At 45.4% G+C, this 15,049-nt stretch overlaps 1 protein-coding gene across 1 annotated transcript; it reads left to right on the plus strand.

The window, feature by feature from the left end:
• Positions 1 to 3,155: 3,155 nt before the first annotated feature.
• On the plus strand, positions 3,156 to 5,035 carry LOC104909522 (sodium/calcium exchanger 1). The gene has a single exon (XM_010706553.3). The coding sequence runs from the start codon at positions 3,216 to 3,218 to the stop codon at positions 5,013 to 5,015; it is 1,800 nt and encodes a 599-aa protein (XP_010704855.1). The 5' UTR covers positions 3,156 to 3,215; the 3' UTR covers positions 5,016 to 5,035.
• The last annotated feature ends 10,014 nt before the right edge of the window (positions 5,036 to 15,049 follow it).

Consider the following 15,049-nt stretch of genomic DNA (forward strand, 5'->3'; position numbering starts at 1 on the left):
TTTCCTTATTAAGGTCCAGCACTTCTCCACTCATCTGAGCCCTCCAGAAAAGTTCCACATCTCTTGTCTCCAGCAGTCTAAGGGAAAAATGTTGTTTGTACAGGAGAGCTGCATGGGAAGCCCAGAAAGATGGATTGTTCAGGTGCAAGCCTCTAGGCCTTTGTTCCTCCCGTTTAACAAAATATGGGACTTGATTAAAAGAAAAAAATTGTAGTAGAATATTTGAAAGAGAAGAAGATGGCAAATAAGGTTCAAGTGATTTATTAATCTGATTTAGTGAGTGTTTTTTTTCTTCTCTTTTTTCTGGCTGAGAATTCCAGTGCTCAAATCCTTTTAAGACGGCAGAGTTGGTCTAAAGTGTGATGGGACTCTCCTATTCTTTATGACCTAAATCAGTGACCCAAAGCATAATATTTTCTCTAGAACCATCTGTTTTCTCCTCTTGCCAAAGGGATTTCACAATGCCTGGTTGCTCTGAATAATTGTACATGTACGAGGATATAACTTGCCACAGGGAGAAAATTAACTAAACAAGGGCAGGTGGATGTTTAGAATTTTCTGCTGAAACCACTGCCCTTTAGAAAGAGATGGTGAAGAACCACAAAGATAAGTAATACTTTATGCCCACACTATTGTTTTCTTAAGCATACATATTTTAAAATAATACTAACAATAAAGAAGCACTTAGGAGATATCTCGGATAAACAGATTAGATACTAAGTCAGCCTGTGTTTCCCTGTATCAAACATCTCCAAGACGTGCTTTAAAGCAGCATGAAACACAGTCAGAATTACAGATGTTTGGGTCATGCTTTGGCTAAACTTCAATGACCGTGAAAGTATTTCTGCTTCAACTTAGCTATCTACCAAATGGCATGCAACAAGGTACTCTTCTTTACAGACATCACATTTTCAGCTTTTTACTTCAGATCTGTAATCGACTCATGCCTGCATTCTGAGAAGCAGAACGTGCACAGAGATTAGAGACTTCTGACTCCAGCAATAAGAGCTTTTCATAGCATCTTGTTCATCTTATCTGTTCTTAGCACCTAACTCTGTGAATTGCTCACTTCCTGTTCAGTGTATCCTTTTCTTTACTTAATTAGAAAACCGAAGGAGTGGATTGTGGCACAGACCAACAATTCCCAGTAAGGAGATGTCATTTACATAAAACTGTTTTAATATATTTTCTGTATTATTCTTCCACATCAATTATCTACTACGGCATCCTTCAATAAAATCTAACCGAGCAGAGGAAATTCATCCCTCGTTACGACATCTGTTTGAGGAGTAGATTCTGTAGCGTGGGTGCAAGATGGTACTCACTCCTCCAGACAGTTCTTCATTTGCACGCAGCCTGTCCCTGCATAACAAGCCCCTGCCCTGATGAGAAGAGATGATTTTGGCATCATAAGGAGATGAGTCGTGGTGATCAGGCACTTTTCTTTAAGTAGGTGTTGGTGTGTCCCTGTTGAGGAGGATAAATGTATCTCCTTGGAATGCAATCAGCAATGCTGAGTGTGGAGCCAGCCTAGCTCCTGGCTATGCTAAGAAACAAGTCCTCCTCAAGAAGGAAGAGGAGAGGTGCACTTTGCCACCTCACTCAGGTCATACCTAGGTGCAAGTGACAACTGAAATGCAGCCTTTAACTAATCTACAGCTCCAACTGCATGCAGCTGTACATCTGGTGCTAAGTGACATGGCTTAGTGATGGTCAGGTTGATGGTTGGACTTGATGGTCTTGAAGGTATTTTCCAACCTAGATGCCTCTGTGATACTGTGATCTGTTAGACCTCTTCTGCGTTTACCAGAGTCCAGGCAGATGGCATGCGGAGGGCAAGACCTGCCAGGCGTGGCAATGATGCTGGTTTGACCTCCTGCTTATGTCACTGTCTCTGGTTTGAACATGGCTGGAAATATCATCCTTCTCTTAAAAAATTGAAGTCTTCTACAGCTTTGTTCTTTTCATTTTTGTTTCTGGGGTGTTGTTCTCTTTTTATGAGCAAAACTAATTCAGCCTTTTGTAGGCTACAGCAAAGTAAAGGTATTGACATGCTCATTTCCTTCTCTTCATAGAAACGTTTTTAAGCACTGTGTGATTAAATTAACTTGGAAGGGAGAAATGCAGTATGGCAAAGGCTCTCCTTGAGAAGAAAATATAGCTTTAATAACTTTTATTGCCTAGTAAAATTGAGAATTTAACACTGAGCATGCTCGGGTATTTGCACTAAGGATCTCTATGTACTTAAAGACATCTGGTCTGTAGCTTTATGCACTGTTAACTAACTGCAAACCTCTTTAACAGCTCCCTGACACTGCTGGAAAATCCTGAGGCAGGACAAGGGCAAATACTGCTGTCATGCTTGGTGACTGATGTTGTAAATGGAGTGAGAAAGGCCCTTGCAGGGGAAGCCAGCAAAGCTGACCTAGTGGGAAAAGAGTGTAAGGACAGGTTTCCTCTTGAAGCATGCCAAGATAACCATGCTTGGATGCATATGGGGCTCTTTCCAGTTTCAGGAAGGTGCAAAGTGATGCACTGTGGAAGAAATGGCTCCAAAATCATTAATTAAAGACTGCCCTTCTGGTGTGCCTTATGACCAAAATACTGTCAAGAACAAGATTTTGACAAGGCTTGAGCTTGCTTTGTATGGATATGGAATAGTTGCTTGGGAGGACTGTGAGCAAGAAAAGACTGTAAAAAATCTTTACAAAGATATTTGAAAAAATGATTGGAGGGTAGTAGATCTCCCTGTCATCTTCTACTCTCACCCTGATGTCCAGTGCGAAATGCTCTGTAACTTTGAAATACGAAATACTTCTGCTAGCTGTTAAGTTGAACGATGGATTCTAATTAGATGGAAACCAAGAAAATATAGTAGAAGAAATAGGCTTCCAGCAAAGAGAGAGAAAGAGGCATTAAACAGTGGTATAGCTGAAGGAGGTAGGTGCTAGCCCAGTGGTAGCATCTGATTAAATCCTTGTTCAGATAGCTGATCTGAAGATGATTTGTACATGGAAAACTGCAGTGATCATAACACAATTAGGGCTCATTAAATGGGTCTTCTTGAGCAACAGGGTAATTTGATTATACGTTTGGGAAAGGTGGAAAAAAATTGGATGGAGAGGAAGATCTGTTGTCTCTTGCCAGCCTCAGCGTGTCTTTCCTTTTGTCTCTGCAGGTTGCGAACGTGTGGGAACTGCTAAGTGGAAGCGGCCATGTCGCAAACAACTCACCCACCCACCTTCCTGGTGAACTTCCAACTCCTGAGCATTGTGGTGGTGCTGCTCTTCCATGCAGACAGCATACACGCAGAAAGTCCCAGTGAAGTGCCTGCAAACAAATCTGAGGTGTGCACAGGCTCGTACATCTGCAAAAAGGGTGTGATCTTACCAATATGGGAACCCCAAGATCCCTCATTTGGTGACAAAATAGCTCGAGCAACAGTGTATTTTGTAGCAATGGTGTACATGTTCCTGGGAGTATCCATCATAGCTGACCGCTTCATGTCCTCCATTGAAGTCATCACATCCCAAGAACGGGAAATAACCATCAAGAAGCCCAATGGCGAGACCAGCAAAACCACAGTGAGGATCTGGAATGAGACTGTTTCCAACCTCACACTGATGGCCTTGGGCTCGTCCGCTCCTGAGATCCTTCTATCCGTCATTGAAGTGTGTGGCCATGGCTTCACAGCGGGGGACTTGGGGCCAAGCACAATTGTGGGGAGTGCTGCATTTAATATGTTTGTCATCATTGCAATCTGCGTTTATGTTGTTCCTGATGGAGAAATAAGGAAGATCAAGCACTTGCGAGTGTTTTTTGTTACAGCAGCCTGGAGCATCTTTGCCTACACTTGGCTTTACATTATTTTATCGGTGTCTTCTCCTGGGATTGTAGAGGTTTGGGAAGGCTTGCTCACCTTCTTCTTCTTCCCAATCTGTGTAGTGTTTGCCTGGATAGCTGACAGGAGGCTTTTATTTTACAAGTACGTCTACAAGAAATACCGAGCTGGCAAACAGAGAGGCATGATCATAGAGCATGAGGGTGACCGACCCTCCTCCAAAGCTGATATTGAGATGGACGGAAAGGTTGCTAATTCTCATGTGGAGAACTTTTTAGATGGGACACTGGTGTTGGAGGTAGATGAAAAAGACCAGGATGATGAGGAAGCCAGGAGGGAAATGGCTCGGATCCTGAAGGAACTGAAACAAAAACACCCTGACAAGGAAATTGAGCAGCTTATAGAGTTGGCCAACTACCAGGTCCTAAGTCAGCAGCAGAAGAGCAGGGCTTTCTATCGCATCCAGGCCACTCGACTTATGACAGGAGCTGGCAACATCCTGAAGAGACATGCTGCAGACCAGGCCCGCAAAGCTGTTAGCATGCATGAGGTCAACAGTGAGGTGGCAGAAAATGATCCCATCAGCAAGCTGTACTTTGAACAGGGTACCTACCAGTGTCTGGAGAACTGTGGTACCGTTGCCCTGACCATCATCCGTCGGGGTGGCGATTTGACCAACACAGTCTATGTTGACTTCCGGACAGAGGATGGGACGGCCAACGCGGGCTCTGACTATGAATTCACTGAAGGGACAGTGGTCTTCAAGCCTGGAGAGACCCAGAAGGAAATCCGTGTAGGCATAATCGATGATGACATATTTGAGGAGGATGAGAATTTTCTGGTCCATCTCAGCAATGTCCGTGTGAGCACTGAGGCAGATGAGGGTATTCTCGAGGCCAGTCGTGTCTCCACACTTGCCTGCCTGGGCTCACCATCTACTGCCACTGTCACCATCTTTGATGACGACCATGCTGGCATATTCACCTTTGAGGAACCAGTAACACATGTCAGTGAGAGTGTGGGGACCATGGAAGTGAAAGTGTTGCGAACCTCTGGTGCACGAGGAAATGTTATTGTGCCCTATAAAACCATTGAAGGCTCAGCGAAAGGTGGAGGAGAAGACTTCGAAGACACCTGTGGGGAGCTGGAGTTCCAGAACGATGAGATAGTGTAAGTGGAGGTTTTATTTTAACTTATAGTCTGTCATTCTCCTGAAATTAAATGCACATGGCTACCAGAGCTGCACTGGCGTTGTGCAGGTGCCAGTGTGCTACAGCAAGCTTTGAATGCTCTTGTGTGCTTTTGGGAGCCTGAAATGCTACGGTCCTGCTTTTCTAGCAGGTCAGAGAGTTGTGCCTACTCAGAGGCGCTCCATCCTCCCAGAAACAGAATGGAACTGGTGTGTAAGGCCAGCCTTCCACCTTCTATCCAGGAGCCAAGCAGTTCTCTATAGCTTTGGCTCTATAGTGGAGGAGAGAACACCAAGCTGGCTGTTACCCCCCAGTTCCATGAAGTTACCTGTTTAAATCAAGAGTGTGAGTTGTGGTAACTGCATCCACTTGCCTGAGTTTCTCTGGGCCTGTGCCACTGATACTCCTCCCTTCAATGCTGCTGGATTTGGACAAGGTCACTTCTTCTTCCTTTCTTTTTAAGGACTGTGGGCTTGGGTGACTTGTCTAATGCATTTCCTGAAAAAGTATTGTCATGAAAAGAAGCTTCATGGTTAGGATGCAAGTGGAGGCATATCTGGCTGTTCGCAAATTATTAAAAGATGAATGTCTACTGATGAAGTATTGCTAGATGGCTAGTGGAAAAACTGTGCTCTGCCTTCTTTATCATGTTATGCTGAGAATGTCTGTTAACTCAGTAAATGACAGCTGAAAACATTTGTCTTTTGGTATGTTTGAAAGACATCATGTTGCCCAGCTGTGGCTCTGGGAGAGCAAGAGCTTGGAGCTGTGTTGCCCCACCATCAGATTCCTCCTGCATTGAAGTCTGTGCCTGTAGACAAGACCCTGCCAACAGTAGACACGGTAGCACAGAGCCACTGCGTAGGACTCAGAGCAGTCCTAGATAAAGGGCACTGCTGTGTCAAGAGAGACCTAAACAGTGGCTTGGATACTGCATCTTGCACAGCTGGTCTTTTGGGAGCTGGGGCTGACTCAAGGTGATTGAGGAGAGTAGGCTGTATGTTCTCTCCATTATTCATACTTGCTCCATGTGAATAGGGAGAATGACACAAACAGAAGAATCGTAAAACTCCTAGGAGCAGCAAGAAATAAAAACATGATTCATAAGTTTTAGTCTGGGTATTAGTAACCAGATGGTGTTTCAACTTCTCAGAAATAACTAAGCAAGAAGTTCACAGCTCCAGCACTCTGGAGGCCAAAATGTGTATGTTGTTTCTGCTAGGGTCAGGAGCACACAATACACAATTGCTCCTGGTCCAGGCTCCTGAGCAGTAGTCACAGTAGACAGGAATCTAGTTACTGGATTTGATTCAATTTTTTTCCTTGTAGGAGACATAGGAAGATATCTGCAGAGATGCAATGAACTAGTCTATAAGGATATCCACAAAAGGCTCTTTAGTTTTTAACCGAATCACTACCAGCAAAATGTGACTGCCAGCAGGAAGACCTTGACATTTGATTTCACTTCCCCTTTGTCTTGGAGTCAGTGCTCTGGCTGAGATCTCTGTGCCACCTACATCCATGCTTCCTGTCAGTGCTCAGCTCATGACATGTGGCCAGGCAGTGGGACTGCTGCTGGTGGATTTTCCACCCAACTCTTCACTGCTGGTTTTTGCTGAGAGCCTAGTGAGCAGGTAGTAGGCTGGAAATGGGCTGGCCACATTCTACCATTGCTGTTCCCTGACCTCTCAGGAAGAACTGCTGTGTCTTTGTCACTGCAAGCCTTCTCCTTCCTTTTCTAACCAGTCATCTGTATGCACACACCATGCAAAAAATGGGAAAAACAGCTTTCTTAGAAAATGGAGTTGTTTTTTTTTCTGTGCAAATGCCAAGGTATTGCCGTTATATCTCTGTTGTCTTTAAACCATTTTCTGCTGATACTGTAGGGACAGTACATGGGAAGCACCAGTGTGCACTTTAGCATTGGCAGCCTAGAGCAGATGAGAGCTTGGGGCTTATTTCATTCAGGTTGGAGAAGACATGCATGTATCTTATATTTTGGGAGGTTGATGGTACTGATTTTACAAATTGCCATCTGCCCATGTGCTTAGCAGGCAGTAGGCGTTTTTCTGAAGCATAACTACTACAGTCCATGTTCAGGTGTTGGATAGTATGATCTGACTTGCAGAAGAGCTCCCACAAGCCCATGTTTGCCTGGGTGTAAGTTAAGGACAGCTCTGCAGCACAGAGGCAAATCTGGTCCTGAAGCTGAGCTGCTGTTTATAGGTATTCTCCCCTTGCCTTGATGGGAATCAAGATGTGCTAGCACAGTGTGCGGGTTACAGAAATAAAGCCTGTTTACTACGTCACTGGGTGTTAGTGCAGTGCTTCAGCTAAATCACAGCTATGTAGAGTGCTGCCATTCTGCAGTATTTGACTCAGTAAAGTCAAAGTTCTAAAACATTAATATTTCCCATGCTTGACTGGCCAAGAAATTGCTTTGCTGCCCATTCTAAGTATCTTCAGTGCTTCTTCAGCTCTGCCATCTAGGATGTATCGATCAGCTCAATAAAACTGAGCAAGATACGTTTCTCTGGGACACTAACAAAGAGGGTAGAGCAAGAGCAGGAAGGTGAGAAGGTGAAAGAAAACAGTGTGGAAGACTGTATTTAAATTAGAGGACTGGCTTGCTGGTAAGTCCCAGTAAAATTAGGAAGTGCTGGGAGAGCATGGATCTCCAACTCCCTCCAACTCCCAAAAGGCCCAGTTACGTAACATGTTATTTGTTTGTGGATACCAGAGAGAATTTCCTATTTTGCAATCTGTTGATTTCTCCTTTCTCAGAATACACAAAACTGCAGTGTAAATGCTGAAGCCTCTGCTGAGCATTTCAACAGGTTGTCCCAAGTTATGTGGGAAAGCTATAGGTGTCCAACCTGCATCTCAGTAAAGCCAGCATCTCATGATGCTGCACAGGGACCTCTGGTGTGAGACATACATTTAGGACAAGGGGCTATGATGTAAAGTTTAAGAGACACCCTTTCCTCTGGGGCCACCTCAGCAAGGTGTCTCTGGCCTTGTCTTGCGTCTCTGTTGATGAGTAAAGCTTTCTTGATGAGAACGTGGACTAGTAAGATGTGCAGTTGCAGGCTTTTCCTGCAACCCATCTGCTGCAGGTATTGTAACCGTCAAAGAGGTCAGAGGTTCATCTAGCCAGTGTATTTTTATCCCCTGATGAAATGCCAAATAGTTCAAAAGGAATCTAGCCTCCTATCTTGGAGGAAGAAGCAGTCTTTTCCCCAGCTGATGGGATCTCTTCTCCTTGCTGTCTTGAAATATCAGGAGGTGCGTCTCTTCCAGATGTGATTGCAGAGCTGCAAGAAAACTACATGTTCTTTCACAGTCAAGAAATAGCAGCTTTTCTAGAGCTGTCATTGCAACTAGAGAACTATTGCAACCTGTACTCCAGATGTCTGCCTCCCCCTGAGTATCGAGCAGAAGTTTTTTCTGCAGTGAGGAAGACGTTAGACTAAATTATACAGATAATGAATTCTACGCGTACTTCAGCTAAGCTGTATAAATGCATGTACAATCTTTTATTAATGTATCTTGCTGTTTACAATGTATGGTTTCGCTGTTTTTCTAAAAGGTGCCTGCTGCCGGCTTAGGGAGGGAAGTTCTTGGCCCATTGAAAGTTTCTTGTCCAAGCCAGCTTTGGCATTTCTCTGGAAGCACAAATCTAGGACAGTGACATAAACACCTGCTAAACTCTCTGATTTGTATGGAAAATATCCCCAGAGTGAATGTCCCTCCCAAGGGCTTTTTAAAAATGCCAGTGTCAATAAATATAGATTGTGGCGGGAGGGGGAAACCAAGTAGTACTGCTTTTTTAAGTTCTCCTTTTCCAGAAAAAGTTGAGTGAGGTATTTCTACAGAAATAGCAAAAAATAAAATCCTGGCTCACCCTTCTCTAGCTCAGCTTTGCATCTGTGACTTACAGCTTCAGGAGATGAAATGAAACCTCCAGCACTGCCAGCCTTACAGTAGAATGCAGTTGAGGAGCAGGGACCAACCCAGTGTGGCAGAGGTGTAAATGAGGCTGAAGGTGAATCAAGCAAACATTCCACTTTCCATTTTTTGTCATCAAACACATTGTTTCTCTCTTTCTCTCTTTGGGTTGGTTGGTGTGTGTCCCCTCACAGGCCCTGGTTTGCACAGGGTTCATGGCTGGAGGCACAGCATGAGGTAGCAAAACTGACCAAAGATTAAATTTATTCATCTGGCTTCCACTGCCCAGCTTGGGCTTTGGAGCATATTTCCCCCTAGCCAGCAGCAGTCCTACCTGGCTTGGTGGGATTTGCACGCAGCTCAAATACAACCACCAGGACCTAGATCCTGGGATCTTGGCATGAGCACCCAGGGTCCTGGATCCGGCCCCTGGAGGTGGCACAGAGCAAAGCTGAGCATACGGGTAGTACAGGGCTGTGGTATGTCACAGGGCCTTGCTTCCCTTTCCAAGGGAGTTTTGGGAAGTAGAAGTTTCCGAGGGCTGAAATGCAGCTTTGCTTTGAGTCCTGAGCTGATTGTCCCTTCTTCAGCAGGGGAAGATGCAACTGTAATAGGATAAGCTCTCTCTTCTTTTTCTCCTTTCTGTTGACATGTTTAGCCTTTCCTGAATACTTTTAAGCTGCTGTGCTCATGTCTTACTTATACAGCAGAGTGCCATGTTAGGAGACAGTAGGGAAATAAGGCCATGTAGTGTGGAGTTCACTGCTTTGTGCTTTACAGATTGATACCACTATGTAGGAGGAAGAAACCAAGCAAGCTTGAAATATTTTCTTCAGGGGGATTGATCTGAATTTTGGCTTCCCAGTGTGCTTAGGGCAGTCTGAGTCTTCCAACACTGAGCAAAATGAAAGCACTATGGGGCTAAGCATTTGGCATGAAAGAAAGGAAATTCACCGCTAGTTGAAAATGAGAGTCCATATGGCTTTACCATTCAGGAAGTCTTTCTCATCTGAGGGCAGAAATACCTGAGGGTGGCAACTGTGCTGTGTGTCGCAGGGATGATGGAGAAGGAAATGCAGTGTGGGGCCTTGAGGAATGGTGCTGCCTGCAGCAGAAACCCTGTGTTGCATAGGGCTGGGTGCTGGATTTTGTTTTCTCAGTCATCTCAGGAGGACCACTAAAAGTGCATGTGCGATGTTGAGGCACATTTAGAGCTGGCTGAACGTGCACCTCACTAGGCCTGACTTGTGCTCGCTGTTGGCCTGTGTATGCAAACTGGGCATGAGGTGATGAAGATACTGTGCGTATATGTTTTGGCTGGGAAGAGGATTCCCAGGTCTCAAGCCTACAATGTGCTTTCTCATAACAGTTTCTCTGTATGTCTTTTGGGCTGATCTGGTCCTCCTCAGAGGAAAGCCAGTGGGTGTGCTCCTGCAGCAAGTCATTGCGGTGTTGTAGGACAAGCCCTGCCCGTGGCTTGCCTGGGGAGGGTGCACACAGAATGCAGTCTGTGCTGTTTGCCCAAATAAGTCATGATGCATGTGCATGAGATCTAGGAACTTGATCTGATGATGTCCCCTGTGGAGTAGATTAGGCAGCAAGGCTGTATTATTGGATGAAGCGAGATGTGCCAGCACATCACTTGAGGGGACAGGGGGGAAGAGGGGTGAAGACAAGAGTGGTTAGCTCTTGCTGAAGGACTGACACAGTTTTTGTCCTTGAAAAAACAATGTTTCCTTATTTGTAATGAGCTGTTGTTGGCAATTTACCGCTACCAGCTGCATCTCTGTGGTTGATTTAGGGAACTTGGATCTTAAATATGTAATAACTCTCTGAAAGCTATTGAGAGGCAGTTATTAGCTTCATCAGGGCCTGTGTACACATCCACTGTGCTCCTTTATAAAAAGGCTACCTATTAAAAGCATTGTAGTAATTTATAAAACACAGGATCTAGGCTTGTTTTGAGAAACTAAAGCAGCTATCCTAGCAAAGCCTGTTGGTGTGGGAAAGTCATCCTGCAGCACATGACTCCTTGGTTTCTTGGTGGGGAGATGAGAACAGTGGGCAGGAGAAGCCCTGTCCCCCTTCGCAGGTGCTCTTCCTTCCCCATGGTGGGCCCGAGCGCTGCTGGCAGTGGCACTAGCACCAGCTGCAGCATGCACCCACCCTTCTCCATCCCATCCACACGGGATCCTATCCTGGGTAAATTCAAATCAAAAATGTGTGCAGCACCCCTGAGTTCACGTAGTGTCCCTTCCTTGGGAATAGGCTTCCTTCCCTCTGACAGTTTGCCCCCAGGCCTGACCTCAGTGGATCGTACTTAGTAGTTTTGTGGGCTTAATGTGAGACCAATAGAACAAAAAGCAGACAGCTGATTACAGCCAGCATCCAAGCAGATGGGCAGAGAAACATCTGCTGTCATCCAAAGCCAAGCAGAGAGGAAAAGCTGGCCCTGGCAGACAGGCGGCTGAGTCAGAAGCAGACCCATGCTCTGGTCTGGCTTAACCACATGTATCCCTACAGCACTGTCAGGCCAGAAGCTTTGATAAAGGTTAGTCATTCACAGACAGAGTATGCAATGGCTGAGTTCATGGCCACCTGCACTGGAACTGGTGGAGGTACATCCTCTGCTTTGTGATCATAGGCACAGTCGCAGATCGTGCCAGCCTTGTCCGTGTCCTAAATGCCATTTAACCTGACGACATATGGGGAGATATCAAAAAGTCTAATAACATTTCAGATGCTGAAAGAGGAGGCATTGTGCTGGTTTCCAAGTACGGCAGTGCTGGATCCTGGGTGACAACGAATAATAACGGCATTCTCTGTTTTAAAAATATCTTAGCATAAGAGAACAAATATTCCCACTGCTGTGCAAATGAGAGTGTGACCAGCATGTGCCTTTTCTGTCCAGTCCCTATATGGTTCCATTTCCATAGTGCCTGGACGCCTTCCTACACAATCACAGTGACAATAAAATGTGCCTGGCAGCAAGCAACAAAGCACTGGCAAAGAACTGGGGCACAGACTAGATCCCCACGAACTGGGCGCCAGGAGGAGAGAGAAGGAGCAGATCAGAGCAAAGCCCATTCCAGAGGAAGTCTTCCCAGTGCAGATGCTCCCAGATTGCTGAGAACAGATATGGAACTGGGCTGAAGGGTCCCTAGTTCAGAGGCCTAGTGGATATGATACTACCTTTGTGGGATGGTGTTGTTTTTTTTTCATAGAGGTGGTTTTCACTTTATGGCATCATTGCCAGGAAGTTCCTTTATTCTGAGGAGCTCTTTTTCAATCTCTGCTGAATAAAGTTGCTTGCCTCTAGGAGAATAAAACAGTTATAAATTGGGCCTTTGCAAACAATTTGGAGTAGAAATATACTAATCCACTAAATGGTCCATCACCTATTGAGCCTTCCCAGGCTGGTTTTTTTGAGAACAGGTGACTGGATCTGAGAGGAGAGGTATTGCTTTGGCTTGAGCGGGGAGCAGGGTTTGCCTGGCACCAGAGACTGCACAGGGCTTTGCCTTTTCTTAGTTCAGTAGATCTGCACTCCCAGTTCAGGACTGTTTTTTGAAATTTATGTTCCTCCTTACTGACTGGATGTGTGATGGGACCTAGGGGGATAAGATATCACTTCTGCACAGGTTAAAAATAATATAAACAAAGTCAGTATTAATGGGCTGTGCACAAATGATCCTACTGCAGGGGAAAGGGAGGGAACAGGAGATTTACCTGACTCACGAGCTCTCCAGTGACCTGGAACTTGGAAAGAATCATACAAAAACCAGAAAATGGGCTGGCTGAGTTGGAGGAATGTAACAGCGCTGCATGGGAGCATTGGTTGGAGTCAGGTTGGGCAGGAGCTGGATGAGAATTAGAGGGGAAGGAGATGTCTTGCCCACACATTAGTAGCGCAGAGGGAGAAGGAGAGTGGAGCTGAATGGCAGTTCCCACCAAGAAGCACATCCCTCCCTCAATATGCTTCAGTCTGTTCTTGTGGGGCTCTCCACGAATCTCACATGTGGAGGATGGAGATGATTTAACCTACCTGTTCTCAGAGTAAGTGTGGATACTAACGTTTAGCTTTGTGTTGTTAGGGGAATGCCAGAGGGTCTGTCAGAGCTCCTAGCAGTCCCCTGTAGTCCATCTGTAGTCAAGCTCCAACGCTGCCTTCAATAGCATTTCAATCAGATTAGGTCTGCTTCTATACCTGAAAGAGTCTAGAATAAATCAACACATTATTTGTAAGTACCTCAAAGATAACAAGGAGATGAGTAACAGCCAGCACAGATTTGTCAAGAACAAATCTTATCAAGCCAACCTAATTTCCTTTTATGCCAGACTTTTGGGTACGAGAGAAACAGTGCTTGTCACATAACTCAGCTTCAGAAGGGTTTTAATATTACCTAGTTCAGTATCTCTGTAAAGAGATGCTGGCTGAATAGGCCACTGGGGTGATGGGGTCACACCTGTGTGAAAAGAGAAATGTGGCAGTGGACAAGGGTGAAGAGGTGTTTACAGGTGTTATCCTGAATGAAGCTTGTTGGGAGCAGAAAAGTTTGCTGTTAAACATGCGGATAGAGTGGATACACTGGAACCATTACTGTAGCTAGGATGGAGATTTAGAGAGATGAGCTGAGAAATAGGCTGAGAGGAAGCAGGACATTTTAAAGACAAGTGCTCGCGCAAGAAGAGTCATAAGCACAAATCCAAGCGGGAGGAGAGTGACTGAGGCCATCATGAGCCAGCAGCCAAATCTGAGTTCACAGTGTCATGCTTCTGTAATGAATGAGACTGACATCATCCTGGAGATATTCATAAAATCCAGAAAAAGTTGAGGAGAGTCCTGAGCACAGAAAATGACCGGTGGTCTGAGAAATGCGACCCTAGGAGAGAGACTGAGAGAACTAGGACTTATAAATTTAGACAGTGGCCTAGGGGAGATCTAAGCCTTGAGCTATGTAAAGGGCAATCTGTGTCTTCAGGGTCTTGAAGCCGCAGCAGAGGAAGTTCAAATTAGACAGGAAGGAATTTCCATGTATGTGTAGATCCACCCAGGAGTAGCTCGGGAGTGGGCAATTTCTATCAACAACAGAGGAAAACTTAGAGGAGCTGATTGAAGATTTACTGGAGGTGTTTGGTGTCTTGTCTCTTTTAGGACAGCACTGGGTCAGATGAGGTCTTGGGAACTCTCCATCTTCTTTTTTTACATGCCAGCCGGGCAAAAGCATTCATTGTGTAAGCTGTACTTCAGTCAAGAGGCCTTTGTCCTGCATGATCTCCTGCTGCAAATGGCTGGTGGGGTAATATGCAAAGCAACCTACAGATGGAGCAAAGACCAAATCCATCCATACAGCCTTCAGAGCTTCCCTGTGGCTACCCCATATGGGCTCTTTGCTCCCAATAGGTATCTGGGATGGGGATGGTGCTCGCCTGCCGTCTGTCTCCTTTGTTAATAATTAGACACAATCCAAGCTTCCCTGCAGGAGAGCCCTGTCCCTGTGGGGGAAGTAGCAAGGCTGCACAGATTAAGGAAGCTAATTAGAAGGAAAGAGAGCATTGGTACTGAAGCCCCAGCAGCAAACTTTGAAATCTAGATAAGGGAGCAGTATTTAATTATATACAATTAAAACACTGCATCTCAGCCCCCTGAGAACTGGCGGTCTTGGAGAACACTCCCAAAGGTGCTAATGAACTGTTCTGAAGGTGGTGATGGACTGAGGGCATATTAAACTTCACCTGGCAATTAGAAGACCTTGGAAAATTCACTTGGACCACTGCCTTCTTATTTCTGCGTAGTGTCCTTCCTCTCCCAGAGTGGGTAATGGGAATCCAGTGCTCTGGCACTGTGTGGGGGGATTTCTCTACTCCTATGGGTATCTGAGCACAGATCTTAACACAGTTACTTCCCCTCCTTGCTCTTTTGTCTTACTAACACAGATAGCCCCTAACCTCTGATTCTTCACCCTGCCCTCTCCAAGGTAAGAAGAGAGTTTGCTCTCTCTGCAAAGCACCTGCCTTGGGTTCAAACACATGCTGTTGCACTCCAGGCTAACTGAGCTAGCAAGCTTTG

Source organism: Meleagris gallopavo, chromosome 2 (assembly GCF_000146605.3).
Source record: "Meleagris gallopavo isolate NT-WF06-2002-E0010 breed Aviagen turkey brand Nicholas breeding stock chromosome 2, Turkey_5.1, whole genome shotgun sequence".
Lineage (NCBI taxonomy): Eukaryota > Metazoa > Chordata > Aves > Galliformes > Phasianidae > Meleagris > Meleagris gallopavo.